The sequence below is a fragment of the Lycium barbarum genome, chromosome 5, assembly GCF_019175385.1.
Source record: "Lycium barbarum isolate Lr01 chromosome 5, ASM1917538v2, whole genome shotgun sequence".
In the NCBI taxonomy this organism is placed as follows: domain Eukaryota; kingdom Viridiplantae; phylum Streptophyta; class Magnoliopsida; order Solanales; family Solanaceae; genus Lycium; species Lycium barbarum.
Window position 1 is genome coordinate 133078295 of NC_083341.1, and position 13587 is coordinate 133091881.

At 34.9% G+C, this 13587-nt stretch overlaps 2 protein-coding genes across 3 annotated transcripts; both read left to right on the forward strand.

The window, feature by feature from the left end:
- The first annotated feature begins 503 nt into the window (after window positions 1-503).
- Window positions 504-10298, forward strand: LOC132641636 (ABC transporter G family member 7). 2 transcript variants are annotated; one of them, XM_060358685.1, is made up of 12 exons: window positions 504-798; window positions 1798-1988; window positions 2078-2228; window positions 3414-3546; window positions 5079-5280; window positions 5915-6185; window positions 6638-6769; window positions 7093-7313; window positions 8364-8576; window positions 8682-8766; window positions 9656-9911; window positions 10052-10298. In XM_060358685.1, exons 1-12 carry the CDS (start codon window positions 562-564, stop codon window positions 10081-10083), a joined length of 2124 nt encoding a protein of 707 aa, XP_060214668.1. In that variant the 5' UTR covers window positions 504-561; the 3' UTR covers window positions 10084-10298. The 2 variants fall into 2 exon arrangements, with proteins under 2 accessions (XP_060214668.1, XP_060214667.1); XM_060358684.1 differs by lacking the exon at window positions 10052-10298 and having other exon boundaries at window positions 9656-10045.
- A 2500-nt stretch (window positions 10299-12798) lies between these two features.
- LOC132642759 (uncharacterized) lies at window positions 12799-13587 on the forward strand. The gene has a single exon (XM_060359804.1). The coding sequence runs from the start codon at window positions 12864-12866 to the stop codon at window positions 13302-13304; it is 441 nt and encodes a 146-aa protein (XP_060215787.1). The 5' UTR covers window positions 12799-12863; the 3' UTR covers window positions 13305-13587.

The following is a 13587-nucleotide window of genomic DNA, read 5'->3' on the forward strand; positions in this document are numbered from 1 at the left end:
AAAAATAATAGCAAGATAATAAGATAACCGAGGCTAAAGAAACCACAAACAGTAATAGCGAACCAAAAATAAGAAAATACAAGAGTAATGCTAAAGCTTCGTGAGCGGAACAGAAAAGCGCCCTGTTACCCCCTTACCCTTCTGCCTAATTCTAGACCTCCACACCCTCCTATAAAGAGAGTCATATCCTCAGTGAGCTGAAATTATCTTGTAAATATTCACAAATTTACAATAATTATTAATTATTCTATCACCTAATTACATATATATTATGTTAAGCTTATATTGTTACTCCATATTTGTCTCCTAATATAATTCTAAAAGTAGTTCAAATACAACGTACATCTCACATAAAAGAACCAAAAACACACATTTCAATTAATTCAGGATTAAATCTGTTTCGTCAAATATCACAAGGACCAAAATTAAAATAAACTATAATTTCGGGGGACCAAAAATGCTATTATCTCATTTTTTTTTTATTATCTAAAACTGAACCAAGTGTAGTAGTGTGAGAGTGAAGAAGAAGAAGAAGAAGAGCAAAAAACGTGAACGGAGAAAATGTTATTGCCAATTGGAGTCAAAGGTGGCGGCGGAGTTGGTCAGTTACTGGCGGCAGTTGCGGCGGCGCTGCTTCTCCGCCTATTCTCGTCACCTGGTCCGGTGATTTTACCGGAAAATGAAGATGAGAGAGATAGTGAAAATGACGAAGCTCCGGTAACTGGAAAAGTAGTAACTCCGGTTACTATTAAATGGACTAATATCACTTGCTGTCTATCGGATAAATCATCTAACACGGTGAGTTAGAGTCCATTGCCTGCGTAGCATTTGGAAAAGTCAAGTAAAGTCGTTATGTGGATGAATGTTACTGTAGATTATTTTTTGAACTTGTGAACAGTCCTTTAGTTTGACTATTTAATCCGAAATATCGTAGAGTTCAGCTGAAATTGATGATAGAGTTCATAGCTTGTGTGTGTAAAGGTTCAAATTTAGAAAGCCAAATTCCTTATTTGATTTTGTAGAGATTAAGATTTTAGAATTTGCTCCTATTGGTGTAGTAGTTCCAGAGTAACATATGGCACTTTTAGCCTGATGATGAACTTCTGTTTAGTCGATTTTATCAGTTTTCCGATATCTATGAGGCGTTCATGCTTTTTTATTTGTATATATTAGATATAGATGTTAGTGAACTACACTAAAAGATTGATCCTGTTACGTTTCTTAAAAACTTATAAGTTACAAAACCGGACTAGGAGTCGTGCTGTATACTTCAGGATATAACAAAGATATCATTGTATCTTCATAAACATTATATTCTAGGACATGGAATGAGCAGTTATCTTAATAGTTGATGTGTGTTTGTTTGAGAGACAACCAGTAAAATTTTATGTATGTCTGCAGATATGCATATATTGCTGTCTTATCTTATAAAAGAAAATATATACATAAACTGCTGTAGTTCTATAACCAGTGATTATTCTCAATGACTATGACAAGGAAAACTATACTCTCGTCTCTTTTCGTCTTATTAGCCATACAAGTATAATTACTTCAAAACGGCTTCATAGTTTAACCTTTGATACTATCTTCATGTTCTTTTGCCCTTAATTTTACAATTCACCTGTATGTTCTTTTGCTCATTTTGATTTGGGACGACTAATTTCTGGTTATAATGATTTAAACAACACGCAAGTTCCAAGATGGGAATTGTCTAGTTATTTTGAGAGCCATATTCAAATGATACTGGCATTGACATTCGAAATCTTTCTGTTGCTTTTACTTTCCCCCAAACTCTAGATGCGGTTCTTGCTAAAAAATGTGACAGGAGAAGCCAAACCTGGTCGATTGCTAGCGATAATGGGTCCATCAGGATCAGGGAAGACAACTCTTCTGAATGTTCTGGCAGGTCAGACAAAAGCATCACCCAAGTTACATTTGTCTGGTCTATTGGACATCAATGGGGTGCCATTTTCAAACAAAACATACAAGTATGTCAGATTCAATAAGCATTGTCAAATAGACTGAATACTTCTTGAGAGAAATTCATATAAAATGGTGGACATTTTTGCTACTGCAGGTTTGCTTACGTTAGACAAGAAGACCTTTTCTTTTCTCAGCTGACTGTTCGAGAAACTCTCTCTCTTGCGGCTGAACTGCAGCTACAGGATATATCTTCAATAGAAGATAGAAATGAATATGTGAACAATCTATTGTTTAAAATAGGTTTGGTAAGGCTTCCCTTTGTCTTATCTTGGTAATTACTTAGGACCTGTACTAGTTAAAAAATTGTTACACGAAACAAACCTCTCTTTCTCTGATGACTGTAGAGTGTTCTAGGCATTTTTCCACGTTATGCTTCTGTTTCAATTTACATGAAATTCTTTCCATATTGGAATGCTCTGAAATGTTTGATGCATTCTATTTCTATACAACTTTCACAATTTTCAAGAATTTAAGGCCATTAAACAGAAAGGATGGAGTAGTTATTTTATGTTTAGTGACCATTGAATCAATTTATCTCCTACTCAATTATTTATACTTTGGGACTAGAACCTGCATGCATGCAGTCCCTTAGCGGTTGTTTGGTCTGAAGTATTATTGGATTCAAAATTGGTATTAATAATCGAGCATCGGTTTTATTTTAAACCCAGTATAAGTAGTCCATGCATTACTGATGCTGCAATTATCATTGTATTTTATAGTACCAAATTAAATGTGGAATGTCAATACATTGGATTATGTAAATATCAAAAACTGCCTTTTGAAGTGTTACTTCTTTAGGTTATGATCTCTTACTTTTTCTCTCACACTTGTTTCTAATAATGCTTATTGTATTAATTTAAAATTATAAAGCTGTATTGAAATAAAAATTTCAAGTTTAAAGGAGGACGGCGAGATTGATTGATGATCTATTTAGACCATATTCTTGTATGCTTCATTTTATCTTCCTCTGAAAAGTATTATTTGTCTGATAATCATTTATATACATTCCGCTAATTATTTTGATCAAGATGGCAAAAACTAATCCCAGATTGAAAAAAGTGATTTAGTATAGGCCATGAGTATTATTGAAGACAAATTTATTTATCCAATTTAAACCTATAGATGTTCTAATTAGTACATCTCACGTCCAAATTTTAATATGATGAAAGAAACATCCGACAATAAACAAAATCTTTTTGTGATTATTATCATTCTATTTTGCATTATAATCTCTGAATAATTTGTTTGTGAACAAACAACCCCTTATTGTAGGTTAGGTGCTTTTTTCATTCTTTAATGTATGTGCTGAGCTATCCATCTAAAGTTTCTGCTTCTTGGAAAATCTGGAATCTGTTGGTATTACTTTGGGTTTAGTAGAGAAATCTCTACGATTTGTCCTCAGCTGTGCTGGTTTCATGTCTCTTCTAAAGGTCAGTTGTGCTGATTCACCCATTGGTGATGCAAAAGTTCGTGGAATTAGTGGAGGTGAAAAGAAGCGCCTGTCTCTTGCATGTGAGCTTATTGCCAGTCCATCTGTAATTTTTGCTGATGAACCAACAACTGGTAAGTTATGTCATCGCTTTTGCTAGACTACATTTGCTCGCATTATGCTTTGACCATAATGGTATCATCCAATATACCTGCTTTTATTGAACCCAGTTGAACAGTGAGTATCTTTGTGTCTGGTTGACAGTATATGCTTTAATTCATATAATGCTTAGACATTACAACATTGCTAGAAGCTCATACAAACCAAGGAGGGTCTTTATAATGTCAAAAGCTTTTAAATTAGGATAACTATAGATTTCTGGCCAGTATGCTTCCCTGTCAGTCTTCTCTATGAAGTTAAAATGGGAAGGACTCCCAATTTTTCACTATAAGCTCTTCTATCTTTTGTTTATAATGGTGCTTTCCTGCTGGACCCGACCATTATCCAGTTGTGCTGACTCCTTAGTTACGTGACCCTGTCAAAATTAGTTACGTGACCCTGTCAAAATTTTATGTACTGGAAGTCATAATACTCATCGGATGAAAGGCATAAAAAGATTGTTGGGCTTGCGTGGGTATTGGAATCCTGTGATTGTATGGTTCTAGAGAAGTCTAAAAAATGTTTCCGGATATTCTCTATCCTTGTAGAAGCTGGGAGAGTTAGTTCTTCTACTTGCCCAGAAAATATGCTGAGCTCAATAATGTCCAAAACAAGCGTTTGCGCTGCTACTGGGTATTCTGAATGGAATTCTTTAGATAATATAGTTGGCATGGATTTATGGTGCTATTTAAGGACTTCAAAACCATCCTCTGGGATTCTGTATTGTCTTGTGCTGTTGTACTGTCTGATAAAGGTATACACTTGATTTGTTTTTGTTGAGGAAACCTTGTGGGGTCTTACTTAGACAAATGATTCTAGTTTTGAAGTACTTTTGTATCTGGAACAATGCAATTGATTGTAGAAGCTTCTACATGTAGAAGGGGAAGGAATAAACATATAAAATGAAAACTAACAAAATGAGCTTCTGGAGAGAAAACATCCAGACTGGAGCTAATCTCAATTTGTTCTTGAAAGACAATCTCAATGAATATGTTTTCCTCTTTCATATAGAATTCATTTATGCATCCTAGTCTTATTCTGCTTTTCTCTTCCATGTTAATGGCATTTTTTAAATAAGGATCTTCTATGTTAAAAGCAGGGCTCTTTTATTAATGGTTTTCTAGCTAGTTACATTTACCTCAAAAAAATAAAAAACAATGGTTTTCTAGTTTCTGGATTCCGCTTTAGCCTCCTGCAGCGGAGGTTCAACGGGAAAGCTAGATGTGTTATGTTTTACTCGACGTTGAATCATAAAGCTGTAATTGTTGAAAGTTTTCTACTCAAACTTCTACAAAAGATGAACTTCACTTTCCTTGGTGGCAGTTGCAAAATATTACTAGTTATTTAATCTAGGACGAACAGTGTTTATAATGTAAGTCATTCTGATTTTAGTAGAAACAGTTCAACTCCTACTATTGAAATCGAAATAATTACGTGAAGACGAGGATTTGCTTCAATGGTTGCTTGTTAACCTTTTTACTCCTTCCCCACAAAACCTTGCTTTCAGGACTTGATGCTTTTCAAGCAGAGCGAGTGATGGAAACCCTAAGACAACTGGCGCAGGATGGACATACTGTTATATGCTCTATACACCAGCCTAGAGGTTCTGTGTATGCAAAATTCGACGACATTATTCTGTTGGCAGAGGGTTCACTCATTTATGCTGGTCCTGCACGTGATGAAGTACTGGCATACTTCTCGAAATTTGGGTGTGTTATATGTTCTATTCCCTAAGTTACTTATAAAGTTTATATAACCTTGGCTCTCACTTTTTGGCGTTGTATTCCTGGAATGCCTTGTGGTTAGTGGTTTGATGAGATATGTCTACATGGTGCCAATTAATAAAAAAATTGAGTTCTCTTAAGAGCTAAATGTCACTTTAATAAAAATGGGTAAATTTTATGTTGCATTTTATTCTTAAACACATATACAACAAGTTGGAATGTGGTAGACGAAATAGCGTGCATCATGATTAGGAAATTTCCTATAAGAATTTTAAGTACGAGTTCTAACACATTATGATGTGACATATATCCTTGTTTTTTTCCTAGTTATTTTTGTGGGGGAGTAGCGGGGAGAGGGATGTGTATGCATGAGTATGTGTGTATGTATGTGTATGTGTGTGTGTGTGTGTGTCTATATATATATATATGTGTGTGTGTGTGTGCGCGCGCGCGTGTGTGTGCTTGTTTTTGTGTCTGTGTGTGTATTTATGTGTTTGTCTGTAAATTGATGCCTTTATGCTATGCCATTGCATATGGATATGGAGCCAGCTTGCTTTTCTATGATTCACTTGAAGTGCAATGTGTTAAGCAAGTATTGATGATGGTTACTAAATGACAGGTACATTTGTCCAGATCATGTAAATCCTGCCGAATTTTTGGCTGATCTAATATCTATAGACTATAGTTCGCCAGAGAGTGTATATTCTTCTCGAAAGAGAATAGATGGTCTAGTTGAGTCATTCTCAGAAAAGATACCAGAGGTTTTATATGCAACTTCACTTGTAAGAGATAGCTCTAAGACCCGTGAGAACTTACTGAAGAAACCTATTTCCCGTAAAGGTGGTTGGTGGAGGCAGTTCCGGTTACTTCTCAAACGTGCATGGATGCAAGTGAGTCCCATCTCTCTTTCTATTTGTCTTCCAATATCACTACTCTGTTTTAACGGGATTTGGGAGTAGTTACCATGCTGATTTTAAATAGAGATGTAACTCAATTGCTTCGTTAAGCTGCTGGAACTATAAATCATATAAAAAGCAATGATCAGCTATTAGGATGAGTTTGTTCATTTGTTTGGAAACTTTAGGTGGAAAGTGGAGAATTTAAGCTCATTGTGTGCTATAGGTCATTTCGTTCAAGTATTACTGCATTACCATGTTATGTAGCTAGTTGGCACTTACCCTATCTCCAATAAATATGCTTTATTTATTTTCTTGCAGCCTGAGGATTTCCGTCCTTCTAATGCATTAATAATCAGTAACATATAAAAAAAAAAAAATTGCTTGATGCAATTTTGCTTTATTTTTTGTCTGTTTTAATTAAGATTAATTAAATTGATGAATAGGCTTCTCGTGATGGACCAACAAACAAAGTTCGGGCAAGGATGTCAATTGCATCAGCTTTGATATTTGGTTCTGTATTCTGGAGGATGGGCAGATCTCAGACGTCAATACAAGACAGGATGGGATTACTTCAGGTGAGAGATGCCAGTATATTTTATCAGATCCTGTCAATAACTTTAATGTAGTTTCAACATGTACTCTTGATTGCGCATGAACGGCAGGAAGCGAATAACTGTTCTTTTCCTTTAGTTTGCTGTGCTCCATAGCAATATCTTTTTATTCTTTAACCAACTGCCCAGCTAATAATCTGTGGCCAGTGGCCAAGTAATCAAAATTGGGTGAGGATGCCATATTTCCAGCCAATAAAAAGTATCAAACATGAAAGTACAAGTCCCAAATTGATGAGACCACGGGGTGCCTAATCAATATCCTTTCCATTTTCATGTGTTATGCATAGGTTGCTGCAATAAACACTGCTATGGCTGCTCTCACAAAAACAGTTGGTGTCTTTCCCAAGGAACGAGCAATTGTTGATAGAGAGCGCGCAAAAGGATCTTATGCTCTGGGACCATACTTGCTTTCCAAGTTGATTGCCGAGATTCCTGTTGGAGCAGCATTTCCACTACTCTTTGGTGGCATCCTATACCCAATGGCTCGACTTCATCCTACCATTTCTAGGTGAATCTACCACTGTTTATGAGTTGTTTGCATATATGAGTTGCTGATTAGGGTAAAGCTATTAAGCTATTTCATGTGAACTTTCTCCACAAATTTGAACTTTTTTTTTTTTTCCCTCAAAGACGGGTCTCTCCTCACTGTAAGTAATTCTCTTCTCTTTTTTTGATAACCGAGAAATCCCTAAGGGCCCGTGGTGCAAGGTTCGGGATGATGGGCCCCGCTTTAAGTAATTAACAAGAAAGAACCTAACAATCAAAAGACTAAGTTACTAGCTGATCTCTGTGGCTTCTTCGAGTAAGTATGAAGAGATTGCATGTCTATGCATTTACCTGTGACTAATACTTAGATGTAGACAGAAAGGCCTTTAAGATACAATACCTCAGTAAATACATCAATTCAGGCACAGAAAAACTTGGCACTTAGAAAGAAACTTCTAATATCTTTATTAGAAATATCCACATTCCAGTAATATTTGTAGGTTGAATAGTAGGAGAGGATAACATTAATCTCAGTAATAATGAGTTCATATTTTTTATGAAAAAAAGAAGATGTGGTTAACGTTTATGAGTTGTCAAAATCTTTCTTGAATAAAGCAATTGAAATGGGGACACAAGTACGCATAGTTTTCCTCTTTCGTTAACTTTCTGAGCATCCTATTGATGACTTCATACCATCAGTAAGATGTCGTATAAGCTGCTTCACCAGTCACCTTGCAGAGCACATATTTGCCAGTTTCAACAATAGTATTTACTCTGAAGTTTTCCTGCGCCTTTATTGAGACAAGGGGCTTCGTCGTCCATTTTTTCACACTAGGGCATCCATTCGTTGTTTCTTGCATTTACTTTCCAAATTTAAGTGGCTCCGGGATTTTGCACCCATCCGGTGATAGCTACCTGTAGTTTTTGGTAACTGGTATATCAATAAAATAAGACACAAGTTTTTTAAAAAACAAAATAAAAAATAAGACACAAGCATTTAGTTGAAGAAAGAGGTTGGAAATTAGAACACACTCCATATTGAGTGCTGAAATCTTTCTGCTTTGGTTTATAGATTTGGGAAGTTCTGCGGGATTGTAACTGTGGAGTCTTTTGCTGCGTCTGCAATGGGCTTGACTGTGGGAGCTATGGTTCCAACAACTGAAGCTGCATTAGCATTAGGCCCCTCTCTTATGACAGTTTTTATTGTCTTTGGAGGGTACTATGTCAATTCAGAAAACACACCAATTATTTTTCGGTGGATTCCTCGAGTTTCTCTTATAAGATGGTATTAATGTCCCTCCATATACCTAGTACTTGGCCATTCCTTGAATTTTACTACTCTTAACTATCCAAGGAAATCAATACTTGGCGAATTTCGTGTTGCTTTCAGGGCGTTTCAGGGGCTTAGCATAAATGAATTTAGTGGCCTTCAATTTGAGCATCAAAACTCATTTGACATACAATCTGGTGAACAGGTGAGTGAAGACAGTGGACTCTTTTTATTCATAAGATTATCCTTTGAATTGCTCTAGTATCTTTTTGTAGAAACTTTTATGTATGAACATCAAATTTCAGATCATTTAACTTAAACTTCCATTAAGAAGGCAAAAGCTTCTCTAGTTTACCCCGAAAATCATGTTGGTGACCTTTGACTCTTTGTGCAATTGAAACCCTTAAACCTAGGGGCAGAGGCGACTAACGTTGGCTCCAGATGGCTGGTGAACCTTTTTAGTCTGAGTATTAGCATGACCGCTTAAAGACCAGTCTGTAACTGATAATCACAAATACTAAGGTTAACATGATAAACACACTATATCATTGTGATATCTTGTAGCAGTACTGCAGCCATTGTTTTCTCTGTTTTTTCATTTTTATTAACCTTTTCATGTTTTTGTTTTTCCATTTTTTAATCTTTATTTGGCAACGTACATTTTGGTTGTTTTCTCCTTTTGTTCTTCTTCGGTGTCCTCTGTCTGTTTGACACCTAGCCAACTTCTAAAACCTAACTAGCATCTTTGTTCAATTTTAGAGGTAGCATCATTTTAGACTAATGCAAAACCAAGCAGTAGGGTGATCGTAAACAGAGATAACAGGTAACCTGGAGAACTGACATCATACCTGAAATGTTTAGTAGACAACGCTAAAAGAGCTTCACATTTCAAAAAAGTGGGTACTGCTCCCTCTTGGATCTTCAGAAGGAGGTTTCATTGCAAGAATTTTTTTACTTCGCATCCAAACTTCAAGATGGAAACCATATCCTCCTTCGCTTCATCTTATGCTTACTGATCACAATTGCCAAGCATCGACAGTGAATCAAATTGTTTCCATCGTTATATGTCAACATCTTGAATTTCACTTATGCAGGCACTTGAGCGGCTATCATTTGGAGGCAGTCGAATAGGTGATACACTTGTTGCTCAAAGTAGAATACTAATGTTCTGGTATTACACAACTTACCTTCTCCTGGAGAAAAATAAGCCCAAGTATCAGCGTCTTGAACCTCCACCACGTCTCAAAGATATCGAGGAAGAGCCGGAGGAAGAGGCAAATCTCCAGCCCGCAAAGGCTGATGATTTGCTTGAACCAACTCAACAAGATGAATCTCCTCCCTTGGATGAAGGTAAACCCGACAAGCAGCAGGAATCTTCTCCTGCTGATCCACTTGATCTGTTTAACCTTGACGGATTATAAATTGCTTGGGAAAAAATGGATGATGTTGATACGAGATGTCCCACTTTCTCATTGATTTATCTCCTACAGGTGCTAATCAAAAGGAGATGCCTGTGCAGTAAAAGGAGGTCTTTCTTATGTGAGCTAATGAGTTGATTCTAGTATACAGTAAAATTCATCTCCTTCATGTATATTTAGGGGTCAAAAGCATTAGAAACTCCATGAAGATCGTCCAGAATAGTCTTGAAGTATGGTAAATACGAGATGAACTCAGATGTAAAGCTGCAAAGTTTAAACTTCTTAGCCTATTTTTATAACAAAAAGAGCTTATGGATAATTGGGACCAAATAATTTCTATGATGAGTTAGTAGGTCGTATCTGTGGAATTTTTCATCCTTGAAATGTATGGTTTTAGTTACAATGTTCTAATGATTAGACATGGTGAATATTTAGGGTGATCTTTCAGTGGGTAATTCGTGGGTATAATGCCTTTCCATATTGTCAGTGTTTATTCATAAAAGGTTGTTTATTATTGTCGCACCGCCATTGCCTAGCCGTCAATAAAGTGGATTTAAAGTGGTAAAAACCTTGGAGATCAGAGTTCAAAATCTAAGGGAAAAGTGCTAGGCAACAATTGTGTTGCCTAAACCTTGGTTGCCAGATTATTTATTTCATGCCTGTGTTGGGGAGAGATAGCATTTACTAAAGCAATAATTGAGTTCCTCGCTGTTGGCTGTTCGTTGTCTAGGATTATTGAGAACCATAACTAGACTTTTAAAGCTTGTTTGGCTAAGCAGTTTAAATCAGTTTACTTTGAAAAACTGCTTCTTATTAAAGTGGTTTTAAAAATATTTTGCTAGAGTAAAAATGTGTGTTTAGCTAGATTTGTTGAAAAGTGTGTTAATAATAATAATACTAAATTAGGCACTTTATTATAATAACAACAACGATAAAATTAAAGAAAAAGAAACAAGAACGCGGATCTCAAAACTGAAAGAATCATTTAACGTTGAGTAGAATAACATTCGAATTTGTTTGACTTTAAAATGAAAAATTAAAATTTGACCCCCAAAAATAATAATAAAAAATTAACTCTTAACAAAAGTAAGTCAACGTGCTTTTGGCTTTGGGTTAAGCACGTCTTAAAACTGAAATAATTATTTCAGGATTCTATAGTCAACTAGAATTTTTTTATTTTAGAACAAAAAAAGAAAAAGAAAAAGAAAAAAGAAACAGAAACAATATAGACTACCATGAAGTCCAACAAAATTTGTCTGCCATCTTTATTGTCTGCCTTTTTTTCTTTTTCTTTTTGAAATTTTCTTTTTATTAAATTTGTCGATGGTTCTTTTTGGGTTTTCTAACTTCACATACAAAAAGGTTCAGCCAAGATGTGCCGTAGGTTGAGCAATGAATTTGAAAATGAAGATGAAACATTGTCTGAAACTTTAATCATTCTAAACTAAACTCACAAAATAAACTTTTGGTTTTAAATTCTATACTAAGAAATTATTCAAAATGTCTTCTCTAAAATTATGTTTATCAAGTGCGATTTATAAGTCGAATTAAATAACACGATTTTGGCAGCTGCAACTGTAAAGTGCGACAATTGCAATGTATAAGTCTCGTTCGACAACGATTTATAAGTTGTTGTTTGTTTTGTGAACAAACGATTGATAAGTCACATTTACCTTTAATGAGAAACTTTTTACTCTTCTCATTTATAATATCAATATATTTAAGAATTCTTTACGATAACCTCCCCAAAGTTGAATCTTTTTTTTTAAAAAAATTATTTCGAACTCAGTTTTGCGTCAGCCAAACGAAACTAAATAGAATTTTGGGGCATTAATTCCATGGAAAATTCCAGCCTCCTACTCTTGCATCTATCCTTTTGTCCTGGGGAACACCCTGATTATCCGTCTTTCCAACTACTTTCTGATTTCATTTTCAGAATAAATTATGAATAGCTATTTAATTTATTATTTAATAGATATATTACATTTAAATCGTCCAACCCTACATGACTAAAATAAACTTTGCTTTTAGTCTGAATAAAATAAACTAGCTATGGGAAGATACAGAGAACTCAATTAAAAAAATGAACCGTCTTGCACAAAGTCAAGCCATATCCTGAATTTAGGATAATAATAATATAATGGCTGCTAGTTGAACCAATGCATTATTATTCGAATTGCGACATCTTCAGGCACTCTTCAAAAGCAATTTCTTCTTTGATTACATACAGTTTTTCTTAGAGAAAAGACACCACTCGATCGGTTCAACATCTATGACGGTTTTTGATTAACATGTCATAAAAGCTAGATAAAATCAACTGATAAAATTAAACTTATGCATTAATTCGAATTATGACATCTAAGACATCTCTTCTAAATAATTTCTTCTTTGATCAGATACAATTTTTTGTAGGAGAAATATTTCCTCTATCTCAATTTACATAGTACAATTCAATTTCGCACTGATTTTTAAAAAGCAAATAAGATATTTTGAGCTTGTGGTAGCATTACAATGCCATAAGATTTTGTGATTATAGAAGCGTGTCCATTGAAAGAAAAATGAGAAGTTTACGGTTAATTATTTCCAGATATGAAAATGTATTATTCTTTTGACTAGATCTCTTTCATAAATGTCACTTTCTAATTATTTATTTTCACTATACTATAAATGTATAAAGAAAATACCCAACAGCTAATCAATTGGATGCAAAGACTTTGTTGATGACAGTTATTATAACACGGTTTTGCCTAATCATTTTTTGCTTAATACTTTATTAATAACACTATCCTAATATGTCCCCAAATTCTATAAATACACTCACCCAAAACCAATCCTAAAGCCTCATTATTCAACATAGTCATATAACTCAAATCACTCTAAAAAAATGGCAACAACAACATCAACTCCTTTCCTTTCATCTTCTCCAAACCTTTCTTCTCCATTTTCATCAAAAAGAAGATCATCATCACGAGCTTCGAGAACAATAACGTCGGCAATGGGAAGAGAACCCCAAGATAGGAACTACTACAATGGTCGTATTGTAGACGAGAACTTAATTGTTCTTCGTAAGAGAATTCACGAGATGAAGATGATCGAGAGAAATTATGAGCCTCCAGTTGAATGGATGGAATGGGAAAAGAGTTTATACACGAACTACGACTCGAATATTTGCCATGCATTAGGATTGTTACAATCCCAATTGATGGATACAAGACCTAGCTTGGTTTTGGGCATGGCTGCACTTATTGGATTAAGTGTGCCCACTTCAACTATTGTGATCTTGTTTCATTTGATTGAGTTAACCAAGGGGATTTTAGCTGGATAATATAATTTCTTGGAGTTAATTCTGTAGCGGCTCAAACTCAATTTTCAAAACATTATCCGCTTTGATTTGATCATTCAATCTTTGGGGCTTCACTGTTTTGTTTTCAAGAGACGTCTCGACAGTTGAATTATTGATCCCCACTTATAGCTTGTTACAACTTCATTTTTATTTTCTTCTTGGGATATGTTTTAATCATTCCAAGGTTAAGATTTCTTAGATTTTCATTTGGTATGTAAAATATATATAACACAAGAACTAATACAAAATATATTTATTCTTTTCA

Coding starts and splice junctions, on each gene's coding strand:
- LOC132641636 (XM_060358684.1), top strand. CDS start 562: ATGTTATTGCCAATTGGAGTCAAAGGTGGCGGCGGAGTTGGTCAGTTA. Junction 3,547..5,078: donor TGCTGATGAACCAACAACTG/GTAAGTTATGTC, acceptor CCTTGCTTTCAG/GACTTGATGCTTTTCAAGCA. Junction 8,767..9,655: donor ACATACAATCTGGTGAACAG/GTGAGTGAAGAC, acceptor TCACTTATGCAG/GCACTTGAGCGGCTATCATT.
- LOC132642759 (XM_060359804.1), top strand. CDS start 12,864: ATGGCAACAACAACATCAACTCCTTTCCTTTCATCTTCTCCAAACCTT.